The 10,743-nt window shown below is 48.7% G+C and overlaps 1 protein-coding gene across 4 annotated transcripts in view; it reads left to right on the top strand.

Annotated features, from left to right (window-relative positions):
* Positions 1-10,743, top strand: part of SUPT5H (SPT5 homolog, DSIF elongation factor subunit) — a 35,426-nt gene that overhangs the window by 3,693 nt on the left and 20,990 nt on the right. For all 4 annotated transcript variants that reach the window (XM_023229187.1, XM_023229190.2, XM_023229188.1 and 1 more), the window contains exon 3: positions 5,178-5,343. In XM_023229187.1, the coding sequence (XP_023084955.1) occupies positions 5,178-5,343 (166 nt within the window). The remainder of the gene's footprint in view (positions 1-5,177; positions 5,344-10,743) is intronic.

The raw sequence follows: 10,743 nt of genomic DNA, 5'->3' as shown, positions 1-10,743 counted from the left end.
AGATTATGTGTTTTTTTTTTTTTTTTTTTTTTTGAGACGGAGTCTCGTTCTGTCGCCCAGGCTGGAGTGCAGTGGCCAGATCTCAGCTTACTGCAAAGCTCCGCCTCCCGGGTTCACGCCATTCTCCTGCCTCAGCCTCCCGAGTAGCTGGGACTACAGGCGCCCGCCACGTCGCCCGGCTAGTTTTTTGTATTTTTTAGTAGAGACGGGGTTTCATCGTGTTAGCCAGGATGGTCTCGATCTCCTGACCTCGTGATCCGCCCGTCTGGGCCTCCCAAAGTGCTGGGATTACAGGCTTGAGCCACCGCGCCCGGCCAAGATTATGTGTTAAGCAAATATTTCTGAAGTCTTCTGTGCTTGGCCCTGGGCTGGGTGATGTTGGGGGACACAGAGGTGCCTGAGATGGACTGGGCCCTACTATTGGGAGGCTTACAGTGGTCAGGGCTGTGATGGAGGGAGCACAGAGAATTGTGAGCGTAGAGGATGTGCCTCACTCTGCTTGGGGAAGAGGGGGCAGGGATGGCTGCCTGCAGGGGGAAGGTTGGTTTTTTTTTTTTTTTTTTGAGACGGTGTCTTGCTCTGTCACCCAGGCTGGAGTGCAGTGGTGTGATCTTGGCTCACTGCAGCCTCCACCTCACGGTTAAGGAATTCTCCTCTCTCAGCTTCCTGAGTAGCTGGGATTACAGGGGTGCGCCACCACGCCTGGCTCATTTTTATATTTTTGGTAGAGATGGAGTTTCACCATGTTGGCCAAGCTGGTCTTGGAACTCCTGACCTCAAGTGATTGCCTGCCTCAGCCTCCCAAAGTGCTGGGATTACAGGCATTAGCCATCTTGCTCAGCCCTTTTTTTTTTTTTTTTTGACACAGGGTCTCACTTTGCACCCATGCTGGAGTGCAGTGGTGTGATCTCAACTCACTGCAGCCTCAATCTCCTGAGGAACAAGCAGTCCTCCTCCTTCAGCCTCCCAGTGAGCTGGGACAACAAGAATCTGCCACCATGCCTGGTTAAGTTTTGTATTTTTGGTAGAGACGGGGCTTTGTCAGATTGTCCAGGCTGGTCTCAAACTCCTGGGGCTCAAGTGATCCTCCTACCTTGGCCTCTCAAAGTGTTGGGATTGCAGGTGTGAGCCACCATGCTCAGCTAGGGAGGGAATATTTTAGGTGAAGTGTTAATGGGGGGCACACCGGTTTTTTTTTTTTTTTTTGGAGATGAAGTCTCGCTCTGTCTCCCACGCTGGAGTGTAGTGGCACAGTCTCGGCTCACTGCAATCTCTGCCTTCTGGATTTAAGTGATTCTCCTGCCTCAGCCTCCTGAGTAGCTGGGATTACAGGCACATGCCACTGCACCCAGCCCCAGAGGAGACTTTTTGTACAGAGAACCAGCATGGGTGATGGCCAGCACTGAGAGAGCATGGTCCAAGTAGTTAAGTGCAGCTGAGGCCTGGTGTTGGGGAGGCAGTCCTGAATGGTGGGAAATGGGGAGAGGCAGCAGGCCGAGCATGTGCTTCTAGTCCAGGCTGGCTGAAGCTGGGCAGGGGACCAAATGGTCAGGTTCATGTTGTTGTTGTTGTTGTTGTTGTTTTTGAGATAGAGTCTTGCTCTGTTGCCCAGGCTGGAGTGCAGTGGCACGATCTCGGCCCACTACAAGCTCCGCCTCCCGGGTTCACGCCATTCTTCTGCTTCAGCCTCCCAAGTAGCTGGGACTATAGGAGCCCGCCACCATGTCCAGCTAATTTTTTTGTATTTTTAGTAGAGACGGGTTTCATTGTGTTAGCCAGGTTGGTCTCAATCTCCTGACGTTGTGATCCGCCCGCCTCAGCCTCCCAAAGTGCTGGGATTACAGGCTTGAGCCACCGCACCTGGCAGGTTCATGTTTTAGATCACAGTTTTCCAAGACTGTACCGTATATTCTAGGTTGGGGATGATGAGAGGTGCTTTTAGGTGGAATAAGGACAAGACCTGAAGCTACATTGAATCATTTAGTGAGAATATTTCCTTTTCAGTTGTGTGTCTTGTCTTGATTGGGTCATGGGAAAGTTTCATTTTACTGCTTCTGGGTCTTGAACGCCTCTGGGTGGGAGAATAGGCCTTAGACTCAGAGCCTGCAGCAGGCAGCAGTATCTTGCTGGGTCTTAATAACATTGTTTTGCTTTTATCTTTATAGTTACCTTGTGTTTATGACAAACCTTCAAAAAGTTTTAAATTTTGAAACATTGCATAACATAGAAATGTAAAGAATGTGAATGGATTTGAAGAAAATACACATTGAATGTTATCCAGAATGCTTGGGACAAGAAGTGTTTCAGATTTTGGATTTTTTTTTTTTTTTGGGTTTTGTAATATTTACACTGGAGCATTCCCTAATCTGAAAATCCAGAATGCTCCAGTGAACATTTACTTTGAGCATGACCTTTTTTTTTTTTTTGAGACAAGAGTCTCACTGTGTCACCCAGGCTGGAGTGCAGTGGTGCAATCTTGGCTCACTGCAACCTGTGCCTCCCAGATTCAAACAATTCTCCTGCCTCAGCCTCCCAAGTAGTTGGGACTACAGATGCGCCACCATGCCCGGCTAATTTTTTTTTTTTTTAGTAGAGATGGGGCTTTACTACGTTAGCCAGGCTGATCTTGAACTCCTGACCTCAAGTGAGCCACATGAGCCACCGCATGTGGCCTGAGCATGACCTTTGAGCATTATGTCAGTGCTGAAAAAGTTTCAGATTTTGAAGCCTCTAGATTTCAGTTGTTTTGTTTGTTTTTTTGACAGTGTCTCAGTCCATTGGCCAGGCTGGAGTGCAGTAGCACAATCTCGGCTCAGTGCAACTTTCACCTCCCAGCTTCAAGTGATTCTCCTGCCTCAGCCTCCTGAGTAGCTGGGATTACAGGTGCCCACCGCCACGCTGGGCTAGCTTTTGTATTTTTAGTAGAGACGGGGTTTCACCGTGTTGACTAAGCTGGTCTTGAACTCCTGATGTCAAGTGATCCACCCCGCCTCAGCCTCCTAAAGTGTTGGGATTACAGGCGTGAGCCACTGTGCCTGACCAGATTTCAGATTTTTGGATTAGAGATACTCAACCTGGCTGGGTGCGGTAGTCTATGCCTGTAATCCCAGCACTTTGGGAGGCTAAGGCAAGCAGATCACGAGGTCAGGAGATAGAGACCATACTGGCTAACATGATGAAGCCCTGTCTCTACTAAAAAATAAAACAAAAATTAGCCGGGCCTGGTGGTGTGTTCCTGTCGTCCCAGCTACTGGGGAGGCTGAGGCAGGAGAATGGCATGAACCCGGGAGGGGGAGATTGTAGTGAGACGAGATCGCACCACTGCACTCCAGCCAGGGCAACAGAGCCAGACTCCGTCACAAAAAAAAAAAAAAAAAAAGAAATGCTCAGCCGGGCATGGTGGCTCAAGCCTGTAATCCCAGCACTTGGGGAGGCTGAGACGGGCAGATCATGAGGTCACATCGAGACCATCCTGCCTAACACGGTGAAACCCCGTCTCTCTGAAAACTACAGAAAACTAGCCGGCGAGGTGGTGGGCACCTATAGTCCCAGCTACTAGGGAGGCTGAGGCAGGAGGATGGCGTAAACCTGGGAGGCGGAGCTTGTAGTGAGCTGAGATCTGGCCACTGCACTCCAGCCTGGGCGACAGAGCGAGACTCCATCTCAAAAAAAAAAAAAAAAAAAAAAAAAGAAATGCTCAACCTGTATTAGGTAAATGGATTGTAGCAGTGACATGGAAGAAGTTGTGAAGTTAATGAGTTAAAGATTAAAGTTTGGTATACATCCATTAATGTTGTTGCTGGTATGGAAAGAGGGATTAGAGGCCAGGAGAGTAGGGAGGAGGCTAGGGTAAGGATCCAGGTGTTAGAGAGCAGTGTCCTGGCCTAGGCTCAGATGTATGGGGCTGGGGGAAAGGATGGGTTGGAGAAATGATGTTCACAGGCAGAAAGGATGAGGATTTGGTGCCTGTCGGTAATTGGAGGAGGCCAGCACAGGTCTAGGGGAAGACGTTGAGGTCAGTTTGGGACACAATGGGTATGAAAGGGCTCAGAGGACATCTGGGGGAGGCATCCAGGATGCTGCTGGTGCGTGGAGGTCTTGAATTCTGGAAAAAAGTGGGAATCTAGAGACAGATGAGGGTGTCATCTGTAGAGACAGGAACTGAGGTCAAGGAAGGTAAAATGGCCAGGGAGAGAGTGTATGGAGGGAGAACAAAGTGGCCCTGGACTGAGCCTGGTAATTGATGTCAGACTTGAAGAGGTTAATAGTAAGAGGAGCTTGAAGAAGAGCCGTTGGAGTTTTGAGAAAAACCAGGAGAGCATGGTACAGCAGAAGCCGAGAGAGGAGCATTTCTCCAGGGAGGGCATGGTTGGGGTGCCAGATGCTGCTGGGATGGTAGGGAATACAGAATGGCCACAGAATTAGCAACAGGGCTGGCCAGTGATCTGGTGAGCAGTGTGGACTAGAAACAGAGATGGGAGTCACTGTCACAGAGATGTCCCCCACCACCAAGGGAGAGGACAAGATGGCCATGGGGAGTTGTTGAATGGGAAGAGATGGGCTGGTTGCTGTGGCTAACACCTGTAATCCCAGCACTTTGGGAGGCAGAGGCGAATGGATCACCTGAGGTCAGGAGTTCAGGACCAGCCTGGCCAACATGGTGAAGCCCTGTCTCTACTAAAAAAATACAAAAATTAGCCAGGTGTGGTGGCGCACACCTGTAATCCCAGCTACGCAGGAGGCTGAGGCAGGAGGATTGCTTGAACCCAGGAGGTGGAGGTTGCAGTGAGCTGAGATTGTGCCACGGCACTCTAGCCTGGGAGACAGAGTGGGCCTCCATCTCAAAAAAAAAAAGAAAGGAAAAGAAATGAGGCCCAAGGACCAAGCTTCATCGAGCTATTATAGTTAAAGACCCGGTGGAAAGTGAGCAAGAAATCTAGTGCAAGGAGAAGCCCAGGTCAACTCCCAGGGTTGGTTGAGTGGCTGGGGAGATGGCGGTGCTGTCGCTGAGATAGGATGGTAACCAGAGAGCAGGCTAGAGTGAAAGGGGTATATGCAGAGCAAAGGGGGCTGTGATTGGCCAGGCCGATCTGAGGTCAGATTTAGGGTGGGGAACTTGGTTTTCGGATTTTGGGGTAGTAGAATTCTGGTGCTTCAACCCTGCCTGACCCCTGTAGGTAGAGGAAGAACGGCGGAGTGCAGCGGGCAGTGAGAAGGAAGAAGAGCCTGAGGAAGAAGAAGAGGAGGAAGAGGAGGAGGAATATGATGAGGAAGAGGAGGAAGAAGATGATGACCGGCCCCCCAAGAAACCCCGCCATGGAGGCTTCATTCTGGACGAGGCTGGTATGTCACAGTGCTGGGCCAGTGCTGAGCGGAGGCTGAGCTTCTACTTTTAGTTCCATTTCTTTCCTTTGAGACAGAGTTTTGCTCTTGTCGCCCAGGCTGGAGTCCAATGGTGCAATCTCGGGTCACTGCAACCTCCACCTCCCAGGTTCAAGCGAGTCTCCTGCCTCGGCCTCTCAAGTAGCTGGGATTATAGGCATGTGCCTCCACACCCAGCTAATTTTTTGTAGTTTTTGTAGAGACAGGGTTTCACCGGGTTAGCCAGGATGGTCTCGATATCCTGACCTCGTGATCCACCCGCCTCAGCCTCCCAGAGTGCTGGGATTACAGGCGTGAGCCACTGCGCCCAGCCATATATCCGTATATATTTTTTGAGACAGTCTCGCTCTTGTTGCCCAGGCTGGAGTGCAGTGGTGCGATCTTGGTTAACTGCAACCTCCGCCCCCTGGGTTCAAGTGATTCTCCTGCCTCAGCCTCCTCAGTACCTGGGATTACAGGCGGCTGCCACCATGCCCAGATAATTTTTGTACTTTTAGTAGAGACAGGATTTCACCATGTTGGCTAGGCTGGTCTCAAACCAAAAAACAAAACAAAAAAACACACACAATCACAGTATCATTATGATCTTTTTTTCTTTTGAGATGGAGTCTCACTCTGCTGCCCAGGCTGGAGTGCAGTGGTGCGATCTCAGCTCACTGCAGCTTCTACCCCCTGTGTTTAAGCGATTCTCCTTCCTCTGCCTCCTGAGTAGTTGAGATTACAGGCATGTGCTACCACGCCTGGCTAATTTTTGTATTTTTAGTAGAGGCAGGGTTTCACCATGTCGGTCAGGCTGGTCTGAACTCATGACCTCGTGATCCACCTGCCTTGGCCTCCCAGAGTACTGGGATTACAGGCGTGAGCCACTGCGCCTGGCACCATTATGATCTTTTAAAATCTGACAGTGGTTTGTACTTATCATGGAAAGCTCAAATGACTTGAAATTAGGTAACCTGAAAAGGTAGTCTGACAGATTTGGATCCCTTCTAGCCTGGCTCCACTGTTTTCTCCATGTAGCCCTAGACAGCATCCTGTGTATCACTGAGTCTCCTCCTCTCTCAGTGCAAGGGGGGAAATAGTTCTTTCTGTTACAGCAGGGATATGGGGAGGATTTGGGGGACCATGCATATAAAGCTCGTTAAGTTGATGGTGACCTAGAATGTAATGCCCAACCTAGGAAAAGCCCTCAGAAAACAGGGTTGTTATTTATTAAGGTTACTAGGTCCACGTTATAACTACTCTTCTGTAAACTGCTTTTTATCATTCCACAGTTGAAAAAGTAGAGAAACAGACAGCTTAGGTTAAATGACTCAAGGTGTATAAGAAAAGTTTCTGGGCCGGTGCAGTGGTTCACGCTTGTAATCCCAGCACTTTGGGAGGCCAAGGTGGAGGATTGTTTTAGCTCAGGAATTTGAATATCACAAGACCCCATGTCTGACAACAACAACAACAACAAAAATTTAGCCAGGCTTGGTGGCTTGCACCTGCGGTCCCAGCTACTCAGAAGGCTGAGGTAGGAGGCTCGCTTGAGCCCAGGCGGTCGAGATTGCTGTAGGCTGTGATTGAGCCACTGCACTCCAGCCTGGACAACAGAATGAGACCCTGTCTCAAAAAAGAAAATTTTCTGAACGTCATCTGGCGCCTAAGTGCTCAATAAACATTAGCTGCTGTCAGTATTATCATCATTAGTATTACAATATTTGTTTTTTTCCAATGACTGCACAGTGTTTCATTGTATAATGTGTTTTATTTAACCAGGCTCTTGTTGGATATTGAAGTTTGTTTGTGTCACAGCACATGCATAATGCTGTGAACATCTTCATACATATTTAAACACATGCATACAATTTATTATCTAGACCAAAGTTCTTTTTTTTTTTTTTTTTGAGACAGAGTCTCACTCTGTTGCCCAAGTTGGAGTGCAGTGGCCAGATCTCAGCTCACTGCAACCTCCGCCTCCCGGGTTCATGCCATTCTCCTGCCTCAGCCTCCCGAGTAGCTGGGACTACAGGCGCCTGCCACCTTGCCCGGCTAGTTTTTTTGTATTTTTTAGTAGAGACCGGGTTTCACCGTGTTAGCCAGGATGGTCTCAATCTCCTGACCTTGGGATCCGCCCGCCTCAGCCTCCCAAAGTGCTGGGATTACAGGCTTGAGCCACCGCGCCCGGCTGACCAAAGTTCTTAACCTTTCTTGTGCTGTGGCCCCTTTTGTAGTCTGGTGAAACCCTGTTCCCTTCTCAGAACCGTCTTCTGAAATGCATAAAACAAAATACATAGGATTCCAAAGAGGACAATTTATTGAAATACAGTTATCAGAATATTTATTTATTTATTTATTTATTTATTTTTATTATTTTTTTTTTTGAGGCGGAGTCTTGCTCTGTCGCCCGGACTGGAGTGCAGTGGCCGGATCTCAGCTCACTGCAAGCTCCGCCTCCCGGGTTTACGCCATTCTCCTGCCTCAGCCTCCCGAGTAGCTGAGACTACAGGCGCCCGCCACCTCGCCCAGCTAGTTTTTGTATTTTTAGTAGAGACGGGGTTTCACCGTGTTAGCCAGGATGGTCTCGATCTCCTGACCTCATGATCCGCCCGTCTCGGCCTCCCAAAGTGCTGGGATTACAGGCTTGAGCCACCGTGCCCGGCCCAGAATATTTAAAAAGAACATTTTGGTACATATGTTTCTTTGTTAACATATTTAGATAATAAGAATTTATAGATAGTCTAAGAATCTAATTTTCAAGTAACAGTGAGTGTAAATGCTGCCTTGAGATACCTACAGCTGTAATGTGCTGTCAAAGAGCCAGTGACACAGCTAACATTGTGTGGTTTGTTGCCATTGTACGTAGCTGATGTAAATGCTAAATTTCAGTTCCAGATTACTGAAAATAGGAGCTGTAGGTTTTTCATCTAACACAGACCACCCCAGATGAAAAATCTCTGTTCTAGAGGCCGGGCGCGGTGGCTCAAGCCTGTAATCCCAGCATTTTGGGAGGCCGAGATGGGTGGATCACGAGGTCAGGAGATCGAGACCATCCTGGCTAACATGGTGAAACCCCGTCTCTACTAAAAAATACAAAAAACTAGCTGGGCGAGGTGGCGGGCGCCTGTAGTCCCAGCTACTCGGAGGCTGAGGCAGGAGAATGGCGTAAACCCGGCAGGCGGAGGTTGCAGTGAGCTGAGAACCGGCCACTGCACTCCGGCCCGGGTGACAGAGCGAGACTCCGTCTCAAAAAAAAAAAAAATCTCTATTCTACCTGTTAAATCCCTATCAGTCAAATTCCTAGGCAACGGTGGTGCTATTTTTATTTTCATTTTTTATTTTGAGACAGAGTCTCACTCTGTCCCCCAGGCTGGAGTGCAGTGGCGCGATGGCTCAGTGCAGCCTCTCCCTCCCGGGTTCAACTGATTCTCCTGCCTCAGCCTCCTGAGTAGCTGGGACTACAGACGCATGCAACCACGCCCAGCTGATTTTTTGTATTTTTAGTAGAGATGGGGTTTCACTGTGTTAGCCAGGATGGTTTCGAACTCCTGACCTTGTGATCTGCCCGCCTTGGCCTCCCAAAGTGCTGGGATTACAGGCATGAGCCACCATGCCCGGCTGCATTTTTTTTAAAAAAGATTTTTGATATTTATGGCCGAATATCAGTTCCTGAAAAGATAAGACTAGTTCATACTTCCATGATGATAATGAATGTGCTTGTTTTCCCTTACCTGTGGGAAGAGGGATTACTTAGAACACATCCTCTGTTTTCCTGGGACTCTTTTACCTGAGAAGAAAACTAGTCTATTGTCAAAGGGACAGGAGGTGCTCTGGATATTCCTGGAGAGCAAGAGAATGGATGTCATGCTGGGTGACAGCTGTGGGCTCCCAGGGACACCGATATGTTGGTGGTGGAAGTGTTGGTGGGCACTGCCTGTGTGGAAGGCTATGTGGCGGTGCATGTTAGCATTTAACATACGGGAGCCCTTTGACCCAGCAGTTCCTCTTTAGAATTTAGTTTATGGTTAAACTTGCGTGAGTGCATGAAGACATGAGAACAAAGATGCATGTTGTAGTCCTGTTCACAGTTGTAAAATTTGGTGACCTAAATGTTTATTGATGATCGGGGCCTGGTTAAACAAATTGTGGGCCATATAGCATATGAGGCTTTTGCTCCTGTGGGAGAGCTCTGAGTTTTAGTAGTATTGAGAAAAAAAGAAAGGTACAGAGTAGTGTGTTAAAGAATTACATGGGGCTGGGCGTGGTGGCTTATGCCTGTAATCCCTGCTCTTTGGGAGGCCGAGGCGGGTGGATCATCTGAGGCCAGGAGTTCGAGACCAGTCTGGCCAAGATGGGCAAATCCTGTCTCTACTAAAAATACAAAAATTAGCCGGGTGCAGTGGCGGGCACCTGTAGTCCCAGTTACTTGGGAGGCTGAGGCAGGAGAATTGCTTGAACCTGGGAGGTGGAGATTGCTGTGAATTGAGATCACTGCACTCTAGCCTGGGCAACAGAGCAAGACTTGGTCTCAAAAAAAAAAAAAAAAAATACATGTGGGGAACAGTGGCGACAGGATGGATTACATGCATTTCTTTTCTTTTCTTCTTTTTTATTTTTGAGATGGAGTTTTGGTTTTTCACCCAGGCTGGAGTGCAGTGGTGCAATCTCAGCTCACTGCAACCTCCACTTTCTGGTTTCAAGTGATTCTTCTGCATCAGCCTCCCAAGTAGCTGGGATTACAGGTGCCTGCCACTATGCCCAACTAACTTTCGTATTTTTAGTAGAGACAGGGTTTTGCCATGTTGGTCAGGCTGGTCTCAAACTCCTGACCTCATGATCTACCTGCTTTGGCCTCCCTGAGTACTGGGATTACAGGCGTCAACCACTGCGCCCAGCCTCTTCTTTTTTTTTTTTTTTTTTTAAGATGGAGTTTCTCTCACCCAGGCTGGAGTGCAGTGGCGTAATCTCAGCTCGCTGCAACCTCTGCCTCATGGATTCAAACAACTCTCCTTCCTCAGCCTCCCGAGTAGCTGGGATTATAGGCGTGCGCCATCACTCTTGGCTACTTTTTGTGTTTTTAGTGGAGACGGGGTTTCACCATGTTGGCCAGGCTGGTCTCGAACTCCTGACCTCAGGTGGTCCACCCATCTCAGCCTCCCAAAGTGCTGGGATTACAGGCATGAGCCATTGCACCGGGCTCTTTTTTTTTTTAAAGACAGGATATTACTCTGTTTCCTAGGCTGGAGTGCAGCGGCATGATCATGGCTCACTGCAGCCTCTACCTCCCAGGTTCAAGTGATCCTCCCATCTCAGCCTCCTGAGTAGCTGGGACCACAGGTGTGCACCATCAGGCCTGACTAGACTTTTTTTTTTTTTTTTTTT

Source organism: Piliocolobus tephrosceles, chromosome 21, assembly GCF_002776525.5.
Source record: "Piliocolobus tephrosceles isolate RC106 chromosome 21, ASM277652v3, whole genome shotgun sequence".
NCBI classification, from domain to species: domain Eukaryota; kingdom Metazoa; phylum Chordata; class Mammalia; order Primates; family Cercopithecidae; genus Piliocolobus; species Piliocolobus tephrosceles.
Note: the sequence above shows the minus strand (reverse complement) of the source record. Positions and strands in the feature narration are given on the sequence as shown.